This window comes from Juglans microcarpa x Juglans regia, chromosome 1D, assembly GCF_004785595.1.
Source record: "Juglans microcarpa x Juglans regia isolate MS1-56 chromosome 1D, Jm3101_v1.0, whole genome shotgun sequence".
NCBI lineage: Eukaryota > Viridiplantae > Streptophyta > Magnoliopsida > Fagales > Juglandaceae > Juglans > Juglans microcarpa x Juglans regia.
Genome location: NC_054594.1, coordinates 37,001,084 through 37,018,803, shown reverse-complemented (window position 1 = coordinate 37,018,803; position 17,720 = coordinate 37,001,084). Strand labels below are relative to the sequence as shown.

At 36.7% G+C, this 17,720-nt stretch overlaps 4 protein-coding genes across 4 annotated transcripts; 1 reads left to right on the top strand and 3 right to left on the bottom strand.

Moving 5' to 3' along the window:
• Window positions 1-1,885: 1,885 nt before the first annotated feature.
• LOC121247121 (CRIB domain-containing protein RIC7-like) lies at window positions 1,886-2,927 on the top strand. The gene is made up of 3 exons (XM_041145465.1): window positions 1,886-1,983; window positions 2,153-2,231; window positions 2,357-2,927. The coding sequence occupies exons 1-3, from the start codon at window positions 1,903-1,905 to the stop codon at window positions 2,737-2,739; spliced, it is 543 nt and encodes a 180-aa protein (XP_041001399.1). The 5' UTR covers window positions 1,886-1,902; the 3' UTR covers window positions 2,740-2,927.
• A 922-nt stretch (window positions 2,928-3,849) lies between these two features.
• On the bottom strand, window positions 3,850-11,336 carry LOC121247110 (polyubiquitin-B-like). Its single transcript, XM_041145455.1, has 2 exons — window positions 11,155-11,336; window positions 3,850-4,932 (listed from the first exon to the last, which is right to left on the bottom strand). Exons 1-2 carry the CDS (start codon window positions 11,218-11,220, stop codon window positions 3,850-3,852), a joined length of 1,149 nt encoding a protein of 382 aa, XP_041001389.1. The 5' UTR covers window positions 11,221-11,336.
• Window positions 8,741-9,933, bottom strand: LOC121234899 (polyubiquitin 11-like). The gene has a single exon (XM_041131040.1). It carries the CDS (start codon window positions 9,927-9,929, stop codon window positions 8,901-8,903), a length of 1,029 nt encoding a protein of 342 aa, XP_040986974.1. The 5' UTR covers window positions 9,930-9,933; the 3' UTR covers window positions 8,741-8,900.
• Window positions 11,337-12,789: 1,453 nt separating the features above from the next.
• Window positions 12,790-17,431, bottom strand: LOC121239230 (kinesin-like protein KIN-10A). The gene is given in 8 exon segments (XM_041136420.1): window positions 12,790-13,177; window positions 13,490-14,031; window positions 14,146-15,223; window positions 15,313-15,423; window positions 15,526-15,633; window positions 15,702-15,857; window positions 16,557-16,600; window positions 16,603-17,431. Coding segments are annotated over 8 exon segments (2,910 nt in total). The 5' UTR covers window positions 17,192-17,431; the 3' UTR covers window positions 12,790-12,895.
• Between the last annotated feature and the right edge of the window lie 289 nt (window positions 17,432-17,720).

The following is a 17,720-nucleotide window of genomic DNA, read 5'->3' as shown; positions in this document are numbered from 1 at the left end:
CAACCAAGGTTTACCATCCAGTATCCTTTGTTTGTCAGCATGTATAGCAAAGGTAATGATAAAGGCATTCTTCCCTGCTTCTTTGAAAGTTGCAGCCCGACTCACTCGCCAAATCTTGGCCATTGTAGATTCAATAGTTTCTTTGTTGATGCGAAGGACATCCTCTAATTCCTTCCCACTTAATTCCAAAGAGACTTCTTCCTCTTTTGTTAATCGCAGTTGATTGCATCTCTTTTCTAATTCTTCCATTATTTCCCCGTTTGCACCATTCGCTACCATCCTACACAAATGTACCTTTCTTCGTAGAAGGCAATAACGCACTCCACCTCTATATTCTCACACAAGTAAAGAGAAGATGAGAGAGAAGGCTTATCCGTTGAACCAGTTAAAGGTTGATGTGTGAAAGTCTTCCTTATGTTATATACTTAACACACAATTGAAGTAATGTTGAAAATATATGAGTGTTTTGATAACTGTAATGGGTCTATAATAAGTTGTATGATGATACTTAGATAGTAAAACTCTTTCGTTTATAATTATTTTTTCTTGAAATTCATATTTCTTGGATTCTCATATTCTAATTAAATAAAATAGATGTGTATATATATATATATATATATATGCTCATGCTACTTAAATCTCAAACAAGTTTTTTCTTAACTTTATTACACAAATTTTTAAATATCTCTCGAGTCAAAATGCTTGATATAGGCCTTAAAAAAAAAAAAAAAAAAAAAAAATCGTTCCACAATTGCCATACGTTACCTTCTTCCAACCGTTTTTCCCGCGCTCCCTGAATGACCGTTAAGACTTAAGAGATCTGCCCATATTTAGCCTATGGCCATGGTTTTTTCTTCTTTCTCTCTCTAATTTTCTTAGCTCTAGACCTGAAAATCCGCTAAAGCTACTGGTTTTGATTTCACCTATCACAATCCGAACCGAGACCGCGTCGTCGAACAAATTCAACCTCATAAGTGTCCCCCCCTCCTTTTCTCTTCTTTTCTTCTTGATTCAATATCGCTAGAGATCAATGATTTTCAGTACATATTTTCTTGGTTTTCTTACTACTTTGAAAATTTTGATTGTCTCTGTAATACCGATGAAATGAGGTTTTTGTCATCAAATTCGGTCGGAAGATGTGATCTGATTTCAGCATCCCATGCATGCAACATTTGGCACTTTTAGCAATTTTTGTTCATCTCTCCATTTTTGATCTCGAGGCATGCTTTCCCCACAAAACCTTTTCTGTTTCTTCCTTATTGCTAAATTTTAATCTATACCTTTTTGAGAGAGTTTTGGAAGATTCAAAAACGCAAAAACCCACCATCATTTCCCATTTGTAAAAGAAAACATAATCCCAGGTCGAAAGCTTCTTTCTAATGATTTATCAGGAGGTGCCCAAATTAACGCGCACCTCATGCTCTTTCGCAGGGTAAGGTTTCTTCTGGTGCATATAGCCAAGTACTTCAGCCCAAATGGCGACGAAGGTGAAGGGTCTCTTGAAAGGCCTAAGATATATTTCACAAATATTTGGTAATCAAGGCTTCCTTTCATGGATTACATTATTTTGCCACAAGTTTAAAATTACTTGGTCTATCATCAATTTCTTCTGGTCTTGATTATTATGCTTTCAAAACTAAGAACTCCTCAATTTTTCTATATCCTTTATATGCTCTTCTCAAAACTAGCATTCTCTTTTGAATCCTATATTTTTTGTTGGCACATCCATGTTTCATCCGGTTGCAAAGAAAAATGTGTGCAAATTCAAAGCTCTGCTTCCATTGTAATTGTCTTGTACACTTCCATTTATCCAGCAACAATGAGTGAGTAATTTCCTCAATCTGGGTTTAAGAGATTTGAGGTGACAAAAGTGCCAATTTTGCAGATGAGAAAGAACAGGACATGCAAATTGGTTATCCCACTGATGTAAAGCATGTTGCGCACATTGGATGGGACGGCCCCTCTGCCAATACGCCGAGCTGGGTATCTCCCACTCATTTTCTGAATTCTCTGCCTCCTCAATTTCTTGTTATTAAGTAAAAGCAATTCATCAATGTTGCCAAGCCTCATAGACACCAAGATTACGTATCAAGCTACCATATTTGTGAGCGTTGTTTAGGTAACTATGATTGTGATGATATGATTTATGCAGATGAGAGAGTTTGAATCTTCAAGGGAAGTTTCATCCAGGTCTTTGGACTCTTTTGGAGAAGATAAATTATCATCCAAAGGTTTGATTCTTCTAAAATCATGTCTATGACACATTTGGAGCTGGTATTAGTTAGGATGATTAATCATCTATTACAACTTCTTATGTAAGAACACTCAAGTGTTGTATTATTGCCACTATTGATAGATATAAAAAAAACTGGCGCTGAAATTGAAGAATCCTTGCTACGACATGCTAAATCAGCCGGAATTGGCTCATCTACTAACTCCCTTCAATGGAGTTGTGATGCACCAAAGCACTCCAGGCGCCACCACTCAACGGATGTGTCATCAGATTCCCCTAAACGAGATTCATCAGGCAGTTCAAGACACACAAGACGGAGCCGAAATATGAAACTTGGAAATGACTCGCTAACACCAGATCTACCTGCTGTCCCCAAACAATCTCGTCGTAGGAAGTCAAAGGGGTCATCTGGTGGTGGTTCATCAAAGTCACAGAGGCCAAAAGACCATAATGCTTCACCCGACATCCCTTTCATAGATATGGGATCCGGATCTGGATCTGTGTAAGACTGAAAAACATTTAGAAACGCCTAAATTAGATTTTGGAAGAGTAGAGGGTTTGATGGGAACTCGAGAGGGAAAGTGTGATTTGTGTAAGTTAGAGGTTTTAACCTGATCTTCTAGTTGATGATGTGACTCAAATGATCTTATTTGTCATTATATTCTTCTTTGGATTTTTGGTTTCCTTCTCATGCTGGTAGCTAGAGTTTTAAGGGTTAATGATGGATCGGCAGTCGAAAGATTCATGGCTTTCTCATCCAGCAAATAGGAAGAAGCATTATGGAATGGAATGTCCAAAACGATAAATCCAACAACATTCAAATTCCATGGATGCCTCTTCAAAATGCGAATGGTAGTATATCCATATCCTACAAATTCAGAAGTTCCTCTCAAGATGCATGCGGTGGGAACGCAAAGAAGAGAGCTGATGTCCATACCTATACGAATGATATCAGACACTGCAGGCTCAAAAGACTGAGGAGCTTTTCCACCTGGAGATACTTTTTAGAGCTGTAATAGAAACGTTACTCGAATTCCAGAAACTTTCTGAAACGTTGACCAAGATAAAAGGGAAGCATATGAAAAACTGCTGTTTTTTTTCCTTTTGTAATTAGCTTGTTGATATCAGGCTCTGAAAAATTCGTAAGGAACATATTATAGAGAAAAACAATAGAGATGACTCAAGAAAAATAAAAATAGTTTCTAAGTTACTAAGTAGGGGAACTAGACATGCCTTATTCGATCCAAACAAATTAGGTAGTACGGTGAGGAAAATTATACTTTCAAACCAAACCACATAGGAGGACACAGCCCTAAGATTCATTTACCAATTAGAGTACACCATTTTCTAAATAATCCATGTAGTAACTCCATGTTTTACTTCTATGACCCTGCAGTATCAAGATCTATATGGGTCAACTTTAAAATGCCTTTCAAACCATGTGAATTCCATCTATTTCACAACTCCATATTTGTCACATATTCTATATCTGCAGAATTACACGGTATATTAAAAGACAATCCACTGCATGTCTATTCTCATGTTTTCCAGACACATTTAGATTTCGTTACACGTCTAAGATCCTTCAAAAAATAACCTCTACCAATGCATCACTGTTAATCCAGTAATCTGCGAGTGAATGATCGTCTTGCAAAGCTGTTCCCTGAAAGTAAATTCCCTTTTCCCTTCACTGGAGCTTTCATTTTCTTCTCCATCAAACTCTTCAAAATGCGAATGGTAGTAAAGTTTTGTACTGGTTTCCCGATGTCAGCTAATTTCATCTGCCCGATTCTTGCTGAAGGCAAAAAGACCACGTGGAGAGTGGAATGCATCTGGACACCATTACTTGCTAAATCTTTGCCCCAATTAAACCTTTTACCCGCAAATACAATCCGCATATTGCTCAGGGGAACACACATCCTCAGTTTGTAAACAATTTTGCGCCAGAGATCTGATATTGTATCACATTTTTGTACATTAAGAGTAATCGTCTTTCCACTCCATGTCTTCACAAATATCTGCATCATGGCAGGAGACATCTTTAGGTTGGCTTCTTCTTTGATGTCATAAGAAGCCAATGTCTTGCAACCCTTGACTCGCTTCTTTTCTGCATAGATCAGATCGAAATCATTCTCCAGGACACCAGTCATGCTCTCAATTATTGCCTTGACATCATGGACTGTATGCAAAACTTTAACTTCGAGTTTCAAAATCTCTCCAGTCTCTGTTCTGACAAAAATTGGTATGACATCTTTTGGATTAAAAATCAAATGAATGGTTGATTCATTTGGAATATTGAGTGCAGCTAGGATCCAGTCATTGTCAAGTACTTTTCCATTGTGGATAAGAGTGTACCGATCTGGTTGAATCCCCTCCTTCGCTTGAATGATTGATTTGATGTTTTGGATAGTATCATAAGTCCTTAAATCAACTGCAATGATTTTCTGAGCTGATGGTATTTTAACATATATTCTCATTGCAACAAGATTCTGGAGAACAAGGTGGAGAGTGGAGCCTTGCGGGATACCATAATCAACTAGCCTCCGGTCGTTCTTGAGCTGATTACCAACAAAAAAGAGCTCCTGGACATTCTCTGAAACGCCTGCCTTCTCGCATATCATTGATTTGAGATTGCTAATTGTCTCATATCTTTTAACTTTTAAAGATACTGTATTTATTGTCTTCAAGTATAAGCTTATCTGTGACCAAAAGCCAAGCAGTATTTTATGTAAAAAGAAAACAAACGCCAAATACATTCAAGTGGAAGTAGGTTATGCGTCTATTTACTGCCTAAAATCTGCTCATACCGTATAGCATGTCACCTGACGTTAACCATGCTTCTAAAATGTCAACTAAATATTAAACCTAACCTCAGACTGGTTTTCCCCCTATATACACACTTCATGATCTTTATAACCTAAAAAGTAAAGCAGGAGGCAGGGATGATTTAACTATCTGCCACTCAGTTCCATGAACCTCCACACATCACGTGGCACACATAGATGAGAAAAATTCGAGGTCTATCTATATCTTTCGCTCTGAGAGCATCGAGCATACTCTTCTATCAGACAGACTTTGCCTTTGCATTGCAATAGCCGAGTAATATCATACCCCTACCCTTTTAGAAAATATGAAATGTTCCTGGCTAGCCCGTATAAAGAGAAGGCCAAAATACTAGAATTTGATTGACGAATCTTTGAAATACTCTGTTTCAAAATAAAACGCATTGGCTAACATGGTTTGGGAACTCATATATGAGCCACTTTTATACAAAATACCCTTCATCTGGGTTTCGGAGGAAAATGAGTACCTAATGATATAATGGAAAACACAATTGAAAATCTCTACCAAATAAATATAAATTAAAATTTACGTTCCCAAGTGGACTCTTCAACTCTACTAAATATTGATTTTCAAAACATCAACATTCAAACTACATAGTTTCTTCTCTTTTCTATAACAAAACGCCTCAAAACAAAAAGGAACAAAAAAAAAAAAAAAAACCTTTTTTCATTTCAGCGCATTAGACGCATTTTTGGTACATAAAAAAACCAACAAAACCATTCCTCCGACTCTCAACAATCCATGCAGTTCAAGAATCTAAAAAACTTAGATTCTAACTGAAAGACAAAGAGAAGTAAGAAAAATAAGAAACAAGAAATCCAACTGAAAGACACACATGGTAAACGAAACAAAGAATTGGAGAAGAAAAATTGGGACCTCTTCTTCGGTGGAGTCGACAGAGCTCGACGGAAAACACCCACTGCCATTTGTTGGGGATTCCACAGAAAAGAATTCTACGTAAAGCAGAAGTGCAAGACGTTCCGATGAAAAAGCCGAGCTTGTATCTGATCACGGAGTTGTACACGCTTGCTTATTTACCTGCGGCAGTGCACGCCCTTTGGTCTTCCAACTTCCAATATTTTAAAATAATAATAAGAATAATCCAAAGGCCATAATTCACCCTCTTCGTAAAGTGCGCCGTTGAAACGTATCGTCTGAGAACTCGAGTGAGAAAAAACTGGATTTCAAAAGCAAATCATAAAAAGTAAAGAATGCCTTACGCCTGCAATACTAATCGGTTTTTTTTTTTTAACGAGATTTGAGGTGACAAAAGTGCCAATTTTGCAGATACGAAAGAAGAGGACATAGGACATGCAAATTGGTTATCCCACTGATGTAAAGCATGTTGCGCACATTGGATGGGACGGCCCCTCTGCCAATACGCCGAGCTGGGTATCTCCCACTTATTTTTCTGAATTCTCTGCCTCCTCAATTTCTTGTTATTAAGTAAAGAGAAAGCAATTCATCAATGTTGCCAAGCCTCATAGACGCCAAGATTACGTATCAAGCTACCATATTTATAAGCGTTGTTTAGGTAACTATGATTGTGATGATATGATTTGTACAGGGGTAATGATATCCTTTACACTTCTTTTACTATTAATTTTATTCAATTTTTTTTTCTCTTCAAATCCGTATTAAAAATCTCAAAATATGATATTCTTACATAATTTAAAAGAAAATAAATTCAATCAACAAACATAATTATGTAATTTCATTAAAAATAAATTCATTTTTATAAATTGACATTCTTTTACTTTTTAAGTTAATTTTTATAAAATTGAATTTATTTTTAATTAAATTACATGATTAGTTGCTTATTTAAATTTATTTTCTTCTAAATTAAGCAAGATGGTTATGTTCTGAAATTTTTAATCTAGATTCAAGTAGAAAAAGAAAAAAATAAAAATAGTAAGATAGTAAACCAATAGTAAATGAGGTGTAAGTGTATCATTACTCTTTATGCAAATGAGAGAGTTTGAATCTTAAGGGAAGTTTCGTCCAGGTCTTTGGACTCTTTGGGAAAAGATAAATTATCATCCAAAGGTTTGATTCTTCTAAAATCATGTCTATGACACATCTAGATCAGCTGATATTAGTTAGGAGAGAAAAGATATTTACAATCGTGAATTGTATAATTATCGTGCAATCGTTTTGAAAAAAGTGAATAAAATAGAAAAAAATAATTTTTTAATAGTGGACCCCACTATTTTTTAAAGTGATTACGTGGCGTTTACGAACTTTACGGTTGTATGTAGAATTACTCTAATTAGGATGATTAATCATCTATTACAACTTCTTCTATAACAACACTCAAGTGTTGTATTATTGTCACTATTGATATATATATATATAAAAAAAAAAAAAAACTGGCGTTGAAATTGAAGAATCCCTACGCTACTACGACATGCTAAATCAGCTGAAACTGGCTCATTTGCTAACTCCCCTCAATGGAGCTGTGACTCACCAAAGCACTCCAGGTGCCACCACTCGACGGACGTGTCATTGGATTCCCCTAATCGAGATTCATCGGGTAGTTCAAGACACACAAGACGGAGCCGAAATATGAAACTTGGAAATGACTCGCCAACACCAGAGCTACCTGTTGTCCCCAAACAATCTTGCAGCATGAAGTTCAAGGAGTCATCTGGTGGTGGTCCGTCAAAGTCACATAGGCTAAAAGACCATAATGCTTCACCCGACATCCCTTTTACAGATATGAGATCTGGATCTGGATTTGTGTAAGATTGAAGAACATTTAGAAACGCCTAAATTATATTTGGAAGAGTAGAGGGTTTGATGAGAACTCAAGAGGGAACATGTGATTTGTTCAAGTCACAGGCTTTAACCCGATCTTCTAGTTGAAGATGTGACTAATTTATCTTATTTGTCATTATATTCTTCTTTGGATCTTTGGTTTCCTTCTCACGCTAGTAGCTAGAGTTTTAAGGGTTAATGATGGATCGGCAGTCGAAAGATTCATGGCTTTCTCATCCAGGAAATACGAAGAAGTATTATTGAATGGAATGTCCAAAACGATAAATCCAACAACATTCAAATTCCATGGATGCCTCTTCAAAATGCGAATGTCAGTATATCCATATCCTACAAATTCAGAAGTTCCTCTCAAGCTGCATGCGGTGGGAACTCAAAGAAGAGAGCTGATGTCCATACCTATACGAATGATATCAGACACTGCAGGCTCAAAAGACTGAGGAGCTTTTCCACCCGGAGATACATTTTAGAGCTGTAATAAAAACGTTACTCGAATTCCAGAAACTTTCTGAAACGTTGACCAAGATAAAAGGAAAGCACATGAAAAACTGCTGTTTTTTCCTTTTGTAATTAGCATGTTGATATCAGGCTCTGAAAAATTTGTAAGGAACATCTTATAGAGAAAAACAATAAAGATGACTCGAGAAAAAACAAAAATAGTTTCTAAGTTACTAAGTAGGGGAACTAGACATGCCTTATTCGATGCCAAACAAATTAGGTAGCAAGGTGAGGAAAATTATACTTTCAAACCAAACCACATAGGAAGACACATCCCTAAGATTCAATTACCAATTAGAGTAGACCATTTTCTAAATAATCCATGTAGTAACTCCATGTTTTACTTCTATGACCCTGCAGTATCAAGATCTATTTGGGTCAACTTTAAAATGCCTTTCAAACCATGTGAATTCCATCTATTTCACAACTCCATTTTTGTCACATATTCTATATCTGAAGAATTACACGGTATATTAAAAGACAATCCACTGCATGTCTATTCTCATGTTTTCCAGACACATTTAGATTTTCATTACACGTCTAACATCCTTCAAAAAATAACCTCTACCGATGCATCACTGTTAATCCTGTAATCTGCGAGTGAACGATCGTCCCGCAAAGCTTTTCCCTGAAAGTAAATTTCCTTCACTGGAGCTTTCATTTTCTTCTCGATCATACTCTTCAAAATGCGAATGGTAGTAAAGTTTTGTATTGGTTTCCCGATGTCAGCTAATTTCATCTGATTGATTCTTGCTGAAGGCGAAAAGACCATGTGGAGAGTGGAATGCATCTGGACACCATAACTTGCTAAATCTTGGCCCTCATCAAGCCTTTTTCCAGAGAATACAATGCTCACATTGTTCAGGCAATCAGTTAAAATCCTCAGTTTGTGAAAAATCTTGTCCTTGACATCTGTGATCGTATTACCTTTTTGTACATCTAGTGTAATGGTCTTCCCATTCCATGTCTTAACAAATATTTGCATCATGGCAGGAAACATCTCTAGGGTGGCTTCTTCTTTGATGTCATAAGAAGCCAATGTCTTGGAATCCTCGACTCGCTTTCCTGCATAGATCAGATCCAAATCATTCACCAGGACACCTGTCATGCTCTCAATTATTGCCTTGACATCATGGACTGTATACAAAACTTTAACTTCGAGTTTCAAAATCTCTCCAGTCACTGTTCTGACAAAAATTGGTATGACATCTTTCGTATTAAAAATCAAATGAATAGTTGACTCATTAGGAATATTGAGTGCAGCTAGGATCCTGTCATCCTCAAGTACTTTTCCATTGTGGATAAGAGTGTACCGATCTGGTTGAATCCCCTCCTTCACTTGAATGATTGATTTGAGGTTTTGGATAGTATCATAAGTCCTTAAATCAACTGCAATGATTTTCTGAGCTGATGGTATTTTAACATATATTCTCATTACAACTAGATTCTGGAGAACAAGGTGGAGAGTGGAGCCTTGCGGGATACCATAATCAACTAGCCTCCGGTCATTCTTGAGCTGATTACCAACAAAAAAGAGCTCCTGGACATTCTCTGAAGCGCCTGCCTTCTCGCGTATCATTGATTTGATACGCTCCTGTGACAATGAGAATAGAAGGTTGATCGAAGCTTAACAGGAACACAAAACAACTCTGTAATAGTGTAATAGGTATCTGACAAACCTAGGGAGCCAAACTTAGCTGCAGCTTTATTTCATGTGTTACGAGACACAACACAACATATGAAAATTATATTTGGCTCATGGAGAGACTTCAAGTGAAAATATAACATCACAGAGAAATCCAAGCACGATTTTATGTAAAAAGAAAACAAACACCAAATACATTCAAGTGGAAGTTGGTTATGTGTCTATTTACTGCCTTAAATCTGTTCATACCGTATAGCATGTCAGCTGACATTAACCATGCCTCTAAAATGTCAACTAAATATTAAACCTAACCTCAAACTGGTTAGTGGTTTTCCACACTTCATGATCTTTATAACCTAAAAAATAAAGCAGGTGACAGGGATGATTTAACTATCTGCCAATCAATTCCATGAACCTCCACATATCACGTGGCACACATAGATGAGAGAAATTCGAGGTCTATATCTCTTTCGCTTTGAGAGCATAAAGCATACTCTTCTATCAGAGAGACTTTGCCTTTGCATTGCAATAGCCGAGTAATATCATACACCTACCCCTTTAGAAAATATGAAATGTTCCTGGCTAGCCCGTATAAAGAGAAGGCCAAAATACTAGAATTTGATTGACGAATCTTTGCAATTCTCTGTTTCAAAATAAAACGCATTGGCTAACATGGTTTGGGAACTCATATATGAGCCACTTTTATACAAAATACCCTTCGTCTGGGTTTCGGAGGAAAATGAGTACCTAATGATATAATGGAAAACACAATTGAGAATCTCTACCAAATAAATATAAATTAAAATTTACGTTCCCAAGTGGACTCTTCAACTCTACTAAATATTGATTTTCAAAACATCTACATTCAAACTACAAAGTTTCTTCTCTTTTCTATAACAAAACACCTCAAAACAAAAGGAACCAAAAAAAAAAAAAAAAAAGCCCTTTTTCATTTCAGCGCATTAGACGCATTTTTGGTACATAAAAAAACCAACAAAACCATTCCTCCAACTCTCAACAATTCATACAGTGCAAGAATCTAAAAAACTTAGATTCTAACTGAAAGACGTAGAGAAGTAAGAAAAATAAGAAACAAGAAATCCAGCTGAAAGACACACATGGTAAACGAAACAAAGAATTGGAGAAGAAAAATTGGGACCTCTTCTTCGGTGGAGTCCACAGAGCTCGACGGAAAACAGCCACTGCCATTTGTCGGGGATTCCATAGAAAAGAATTCTACGTAAAGCAGAAGTGCAAGACGTTGCGATGAAAAAACCTAGAGCTTGTATCCGATCATGGAGTTGTACACGCTTGCTTATTCACCTGCGGGAGTGCACGCCCTTTTAAATTTTTAATCTTCCAACTTCCAACTTCCAATAGAAAAATAATAATAAGAATAATCCCATAATTCACCCTCTTCGTAAAGTGCGCCGTTGAAAAGTTTCCTGCGAGTGAGAAAAAACTGGATTTCAAAAGCAAATCCTAAAAAAGCTACTACTCTCAGGCTCCCGCTGGAACTTTATTTATTTTTTTTGCCTGAGGATTAAGTAAGGCATTGTTTAGATTTACATTTTATTATTATAATTTTATTAAATTTTTATATAAAATATAATAAATAATTTAATTTTTTTAAATTTTAAAATAATAATAATATTAAAAAATAATATTTTAATAATATTTTTTTAATTTTTATTTAAAATCATTATATTTAATTTCTGAATCCAAACCAAACTTAATTATTTTTTAGTGATATTATATTTTTTTAAAAATATTTAAAAAAAAAACACAATAACACAATAATTATACTAGCGGGAACTCTAGCAGTGACTGTTGAGGCACCAATCCAAAAATATTCAGCTCAAAGAGCTAAAAAATAATAATTATTAATTAACCCTTCTGATTATAAAATACAGACTATATATATTTTAATAAAAGATATTTGTAGTTATAGATCTAACGTCTCGCGAATTCTTTTTGTAAAAAATTTATATAAAAAATTTAATTTTTTAACGATATGACTAATACACAATGCATTCTCATGCATTTTTAAGAATTAATTTGAGGAAATTAATTTAATTTCATAAAATCTTGTTTTAAAAAATCATTAAAAGTCCATTAAATGACTTTTCTTTTTCTTTTTTTCTTTTTCCACCCGGAAGACGGTGCTTTGTGGGATTGTGTAGATCAAAAGCACATGCTTTGTTGCCAAGCAAAAGAAAAAGGCCATTATGCTTTGTCAATTGTTTTAAGAGGAAAACTAAAACACATGATATGCCACCCAAAAATAAAAAGTTGGTTAAAAAAGACCGTAGTATAAAGACTAGTACGGAATAAAAAAGCAATAAAGTCGTTGTAAAAAGAATACATATGTGCACGTACATGTCTTCCTTCTTCAATCAAGAGATAGGTTTGTATTTGTTTTTATTTAAAGAAATTATATTTAGAGAATCATGAAAAGAAATTAAAAGAAAACTATTTTACAACCGACAAATGTGGCAATGTCATTTCGTTTAAAATATATATTTTTTTTTTTTTTTGAGAAAATTGAGTTTTTCATTTGATCTGAATTTCAGATTTTGTATCATCATCTTAATCTTTGAAAGAGTTGTAAAATAATTATAGAAAGAGTTGTGATTTTTATCAGTAGTTAATTAACTTCTCTACTGGAAGGAAGAATCTGACTTGGGACGACTTTTCTTTCTTTCATTTAAGAATATGGAATCATAATAACATCCAAATTGAAAGCAAGAGTTCAAACTTCAAAGGTAGTGGCAGAGAGGAGGCAGCCAAGACAGGAAAAAGAACATGTAACTATAAACACACTGCGCCACAAAATATCAATATACTGTATAGTATATTTTCAATACAAAAGTATGCATACAGCCCAGTCAAAAAAGATTTTACATATGCCTTCGAACAGTAATATAGGGGGTAGAAGAAGTGTAGTTTGGTGATAAACTGTCATCGGGCTGCAAGCAGCAGGAATTTGGGGTGAATGGCTGTTTGTTTTCCAGTGGCCTCAATGGGAGCGGACTTGGTGGAAGATGATGACTAGGGCATTGCATTCCCTTTGCTGATCTCAAGCAAGCTAAGTGGCCATTCGCCTGGTTGTTGCAAAGAGGAAGTTTGATGGCCTGTATCAATCCTTCCTTCTCTCTTGGAACGGGAGCTGCAGTGGGGTCCTGTATATTTATCCAAAACATTATAGTAACATTGCAGAAGAGTTTCGCATGAAAGAACAAAACCCCCAGAGAGTAGTGGTGTAACTACATCCTGTGAGTAATCCAATTTAAAATGATTTTAAGAGAATTGCTCTAAATAATAAGCTGAGCTAAATTTAACATACCCCAAGCAGAAGAAAAGTGAATTCGCATGAAAGAACAAAACCCCCAGAGAGTAGTGTAACTAGTGTAACTACATCCTGTGAGTAATCCAATTTAAAATGATTTTAAGAGAATTGCTCTAAATAATAAGCTGAGCTAAATTTAACATACCCCAAGCAGAAGAAAAGTGAATGCTTGATTGTCTGCGCCAAGATAGATTTCAATCAACTTCCTCAGGTCAGCAAGGCTTGCATTCTTTACAACCTTTAGGGTGGTAATGAAAATGCCAGGATTTTCCTTGGAAGCCTCCCATTTCACGTACACGTCAATCTGTTCATCATTACCATCATATGAGGGGTTGTAGTTCTCCTTTGAAGCCAAAACCATCTCATTATATACTGGATTCTTGTTCAGTTGTGATTCTATTAGTTTCTGCTCATTCACTTCTTTGATTGATCCAAATAGCTCCACAGTTAGTGCTGGACTTGTTGCTCCACGTTCAGGGGCCTCCAAGTTTTCCTTACTGAAACTGTTCACTGCAGTATCCCCAATTCTCATCACTGGAGATGTTTGGGGATCAATGGTCCCAGATCTCTTTTTGGCAGGTACTGGGGTGCTGATGTGTTGAGACAGCTCCCTGTGATTGCCACAAAGTGTGAATATATTTTGGATTCTCAATCGTCTAGAAGAGACAGAATCCTTACCATCTTCTGGTTCGCTTATTGATTCTGAGCCTATACTCCCATCCTCTAATCTTTCCTTTAGATAGTCTTTCACCCTTGGACTTCTGCTATGCAGATTTGGCATCTGCTCCTTACCATCTTCTGGTTCGCTTAGTGATTCTGAGCCTATACACCCATCCTCTAATCTTTCCTTTAGATAGTCTTTCACCCTTGGACTTCTGCTATGCAGATTTGGCATCTGCTCAACTCTATGTACAGGGCTACACTGTTCAACCATACAGACTTTCTCCTCTATGATTTCTTTGTCCACTTCACCTAACACTCTCTCTTCCTGTTCTTCCTCCCCTTCTACTTCTTCCTCAAATACTGTGCTCAGACTAACCTTGTCACCAAATCTTGTTGCAAAAATATCATGATCCACTAGATGAGAATGATCCAGAACGCCTTGGATACCAGCAGGTTTATAAATAATCCCGCCAACTTGTTTCACCTCACGAATAACTGGTTCTTCGTCATCCATGTCCAAATCCATTGATTTTACCAAATCCATTGATTTTACCATTCCTGGGTCCTCATTGGTATATATCCCCAATAACCTCTTGGCAAATCCACTTCCATCCATATCCTTCAATGCACTTTCATCACCACTTGTGTCTCTTGAACGGCATAGCTCAGACTCAATCTCCTCCAACCGCTGTCTCAGCATTTCAACTTCCTTTTGTTGCTGGAATATCCTTTCTTCCATTCTCCTCCTCTCGAATTCAAAGAACTCATTGGTCATTCTCTGGCACTCCTCCAATTTCTTTTCTAGCTCACCTTTCAGAATCCGAGTGCGCTCGTTCACCTGTGAGTTTATCTCCTCCTCACTTGCCCTGGATCCCCTTCCTTCCATAAGTTCAAGTCTAGCTCTGAGTGCAGCAACTTCGTCTTCTTTCTTCAAGAGCTCTTTGTGTGCTTCATTTCGCTCTTTCTCTCTGAGTTTGTTTTCCCTCTGTAGCTTAAATATGAATTCGTCCATGGCTGCAATCCTTGATCCTAAAATGACTGCAGATGAAGAATCTTCAATGCCAATTTTATCTTTAATTGGTGTATGAGGGCCACGGACAATGCATTTTGCTTTTGCTCCGTATTCAAGGGTGGAGATAGTCTTATGTATCTCCTTTGGATCTGGGCTTGCACACAGGATCATTAAAATTTTTGACTTGTCATCCTCAAAAGAATCCTTAACAGAAGAACATAAAACCTCATTAATCAAACTTCATATAAACCATCTAAACGACCGTAACTGACAATCATATCAAGAGTAGTTACCTGCAGAAGCATGGTCAATTTGCTATCTCTAAATGGCACATGAGAATCACCATTTGCAATGGATTCGACCACTCTTTTCAATGCTATGTTTCCTTGGTTGATCTTTGCTGTCTGAGATTGGCAGGGAATGCCTCTGAGATCATTACTAAAGAAAGCATAGGAAAAGAAGAGCAAACAGTGAAGATACAAAAACATAGTTTTGGCCAATCTTACCTGCATTTTGGCCTCAAATCCAATTTGACCAGCTTGCTCAATATTTTCAGATCCCGCCATGTCTACAAGCATCAGGCGTCCACCCACTGTTGGGACATCAAGGATTACCTGTAGAAATTTGCAAAGCATGTGACTCCAACCACATACAAGATAAGTAAAATCCAAAAGAACCATACCATGCAGTGACTTCGAGAACTTCTCTCATTGCAAAGGGTGCTTTTAACAATCCTTCGCTTCTCCACTTTTTGTATCTCTTTCGAAATCTTTCCAGCTTCATTACCCGAAATATAAGCTGCATTCTTTGCCTTCTTTCCCATTACTTCAAGTTTCACCTACAAATAAATAATTATTTTATCTCCCAACAAGAGTCCTCATAGGCTCATAGCTCAAGAAATTGGCTATTAGCATAAAATGAACATCAATAAACTTCACAAAGCGATGAGAATAAGCACGTGAGTCACTTCTGCACAAAAGTGAAAGTTGATCAGCTTTAAAATAAAATAATGCGGACATCAGCCTGCTCTTTGGTTATCTGAAGAATGCAAATAAGGTCAAAAAATTTGATGGACCATAAAGATGGTGCTAGTTCAATACAAGAGTACATGTATAATAGTTACCATTCTGCATTTTTTCAAATGATGGAAGTGGATTCGCTTACTTGAATGCCAATTACCGCAACTGAAGCATTACCAGTAATATAAGAATGAGATAGGAAGGTGTGCATGCAAAATATTCAGTGAGAAAAGGTCAAAAAATGCTAAAAAGAGCTGACCCAGTTATTTAATCTGTTGCAAAATCATAAAGAAGCAATAACTCTAACAGATACACGGACCTAGTATCATGCAACACTAATGGTTCTCATTTCATTTTGCCTAAAAAATTACAGCAATAAGGCTTTCTATATTAAAGAAACCTCCAATAACCGTAGTCGATTATCTATTTTTCATGTTAAATAACACTTTAAGAATCATCAAGCAACTACAGCTTTCAATGCAACAACAATTATTCCCAAATAATGAGCAGAATATTACCTTGGATGCGCTGCCCTTGGGCCATCCAAGGCCTAATCCTCCCCACCATTGCTCGACAAAAGATCATAAATCTCTTCGTTATAAATCTCCAATACCGTAACTTGCACGAACGTTCCTCGGGAGCCATTGGAATCACTTTCTTCCTCCTCATCCCCAAGAATACCCCTCAAAGACCGGTACACAATCCCAGGCTGCTTCAAGCACCCAAACATTGTGTGACTCTTGCCCGAACCAGTCGGCCCGTACATCATTATCGTACACTTGTCCCCTAGCTTCACACTGTTAATCCTCGACTCTACGAACTTTTTGTAAAATACATCAAGGTCCTCTTCTTCTGACAAAGAAACCCCATCGAGGCTAAAGTCCCGGTAGCCAAAATCTGCTCGGACCCGTATAGAGTGGTTGTTGGGATTGATTTGCAAAACCGAAACGGGTTTTTCTTTTCGATCCGGGTGGTCGCGGATCCGGGCGATTACTTCGACTGGGTGGTCTTGTGGAGTTTCTTTGGGCGCCGCGTTAGGATTCGGAGATGGGTGTGTTTTGGCGGCATTGAAATTTATGCGAAGCTTCGATTGCGGGGTCTTCATCTGGGTCGGGTGGGTTTGGTTTGCTTTAGAAGATGGCGTGGGAGCCATATGAAACAGAACCCAGAAAGTCCAAGATTTAGACTCAGACTCGGAGAATTAGAGAGAGAAGCCAAGTATGAGGAATGAGAGGTTTTGCAAAGAATGAGAGAGAAATGGAGAGCTAGGTTTGGGAATTCTTGGAGGAAAGAGAAGGAGATAACTGGGAATTTGAAACGAGGTCTTTGAAGTTTAAACCAAAATCTAGCCGTTATGTTTCTAACGTTTAGTTTTTTCGTATCAGAGGGTACTGGGACGATCGCGATTCCTGAAATGAGCCATTTGACCTGATTTTACTTTCTCAACTTTCCAACTTCACCCATTCATCCAAAAGAAAAAGAACTTTCCAAGTTGACGCCATTCTTAGAAGATAAATGATTTTCTTTATTTTTAATTTTGCAATTTCCATTCACACTGTTTTACGTAGTTTTTTCGTTTGGTAACTAAAATCATCTCAATTAATTTTGACTAATTATTATAATTTTTTTAAATTTTAATATAAAATATAATAAATAATTCAACTTTTTCAAATCTTAAAATA

Bases quoted from the DNA above. Each gene is read 5' to 3' on its own strand.
- LOC121247121 (XM_041145465.1), top strand. From the start codon at position 1,903: ATGCAAATTGGTTATCCCACTGATGTAAAGCATGTTGCGCACATTGGA. The intron at 1,984-2,152 runs GTATCTCCCACT...TGATTTATGCAG, and splicing joins CTGCCAATACGCCGAGCTGG to ATGAGAGAGTTTGAATCTTC. The intron at 2,232-2,356 runs GTTTGATTCTTC...CACTATTGATAG, and splicing joins AGATAAATTATCATCCAAAG to ATATAAAAAAAACTGGCGCT.
- LOC121234899 (XM_041131040.1), bottom strand. From the start codon at position 9,929: ATGATACGCGAGAAGGCAGGCGCTTCAGAGAATGTCCAGGAGCTCTTT.
- LOC121247110 (XM_041145455.1), bottom strand. From the start codon at position 11,220: ATGGAATCCCCGACAAATGGCAGTGGCTGTTTTCCGTCGAGCTCTGTG. The intron at 4,933-11,154 runs GTCCCAATTTTT...TTTTGGTCACAG, and splicing joins TGGACTCCACCGAAGAAGAG to ATAAGCTTATACTTGAAGAC.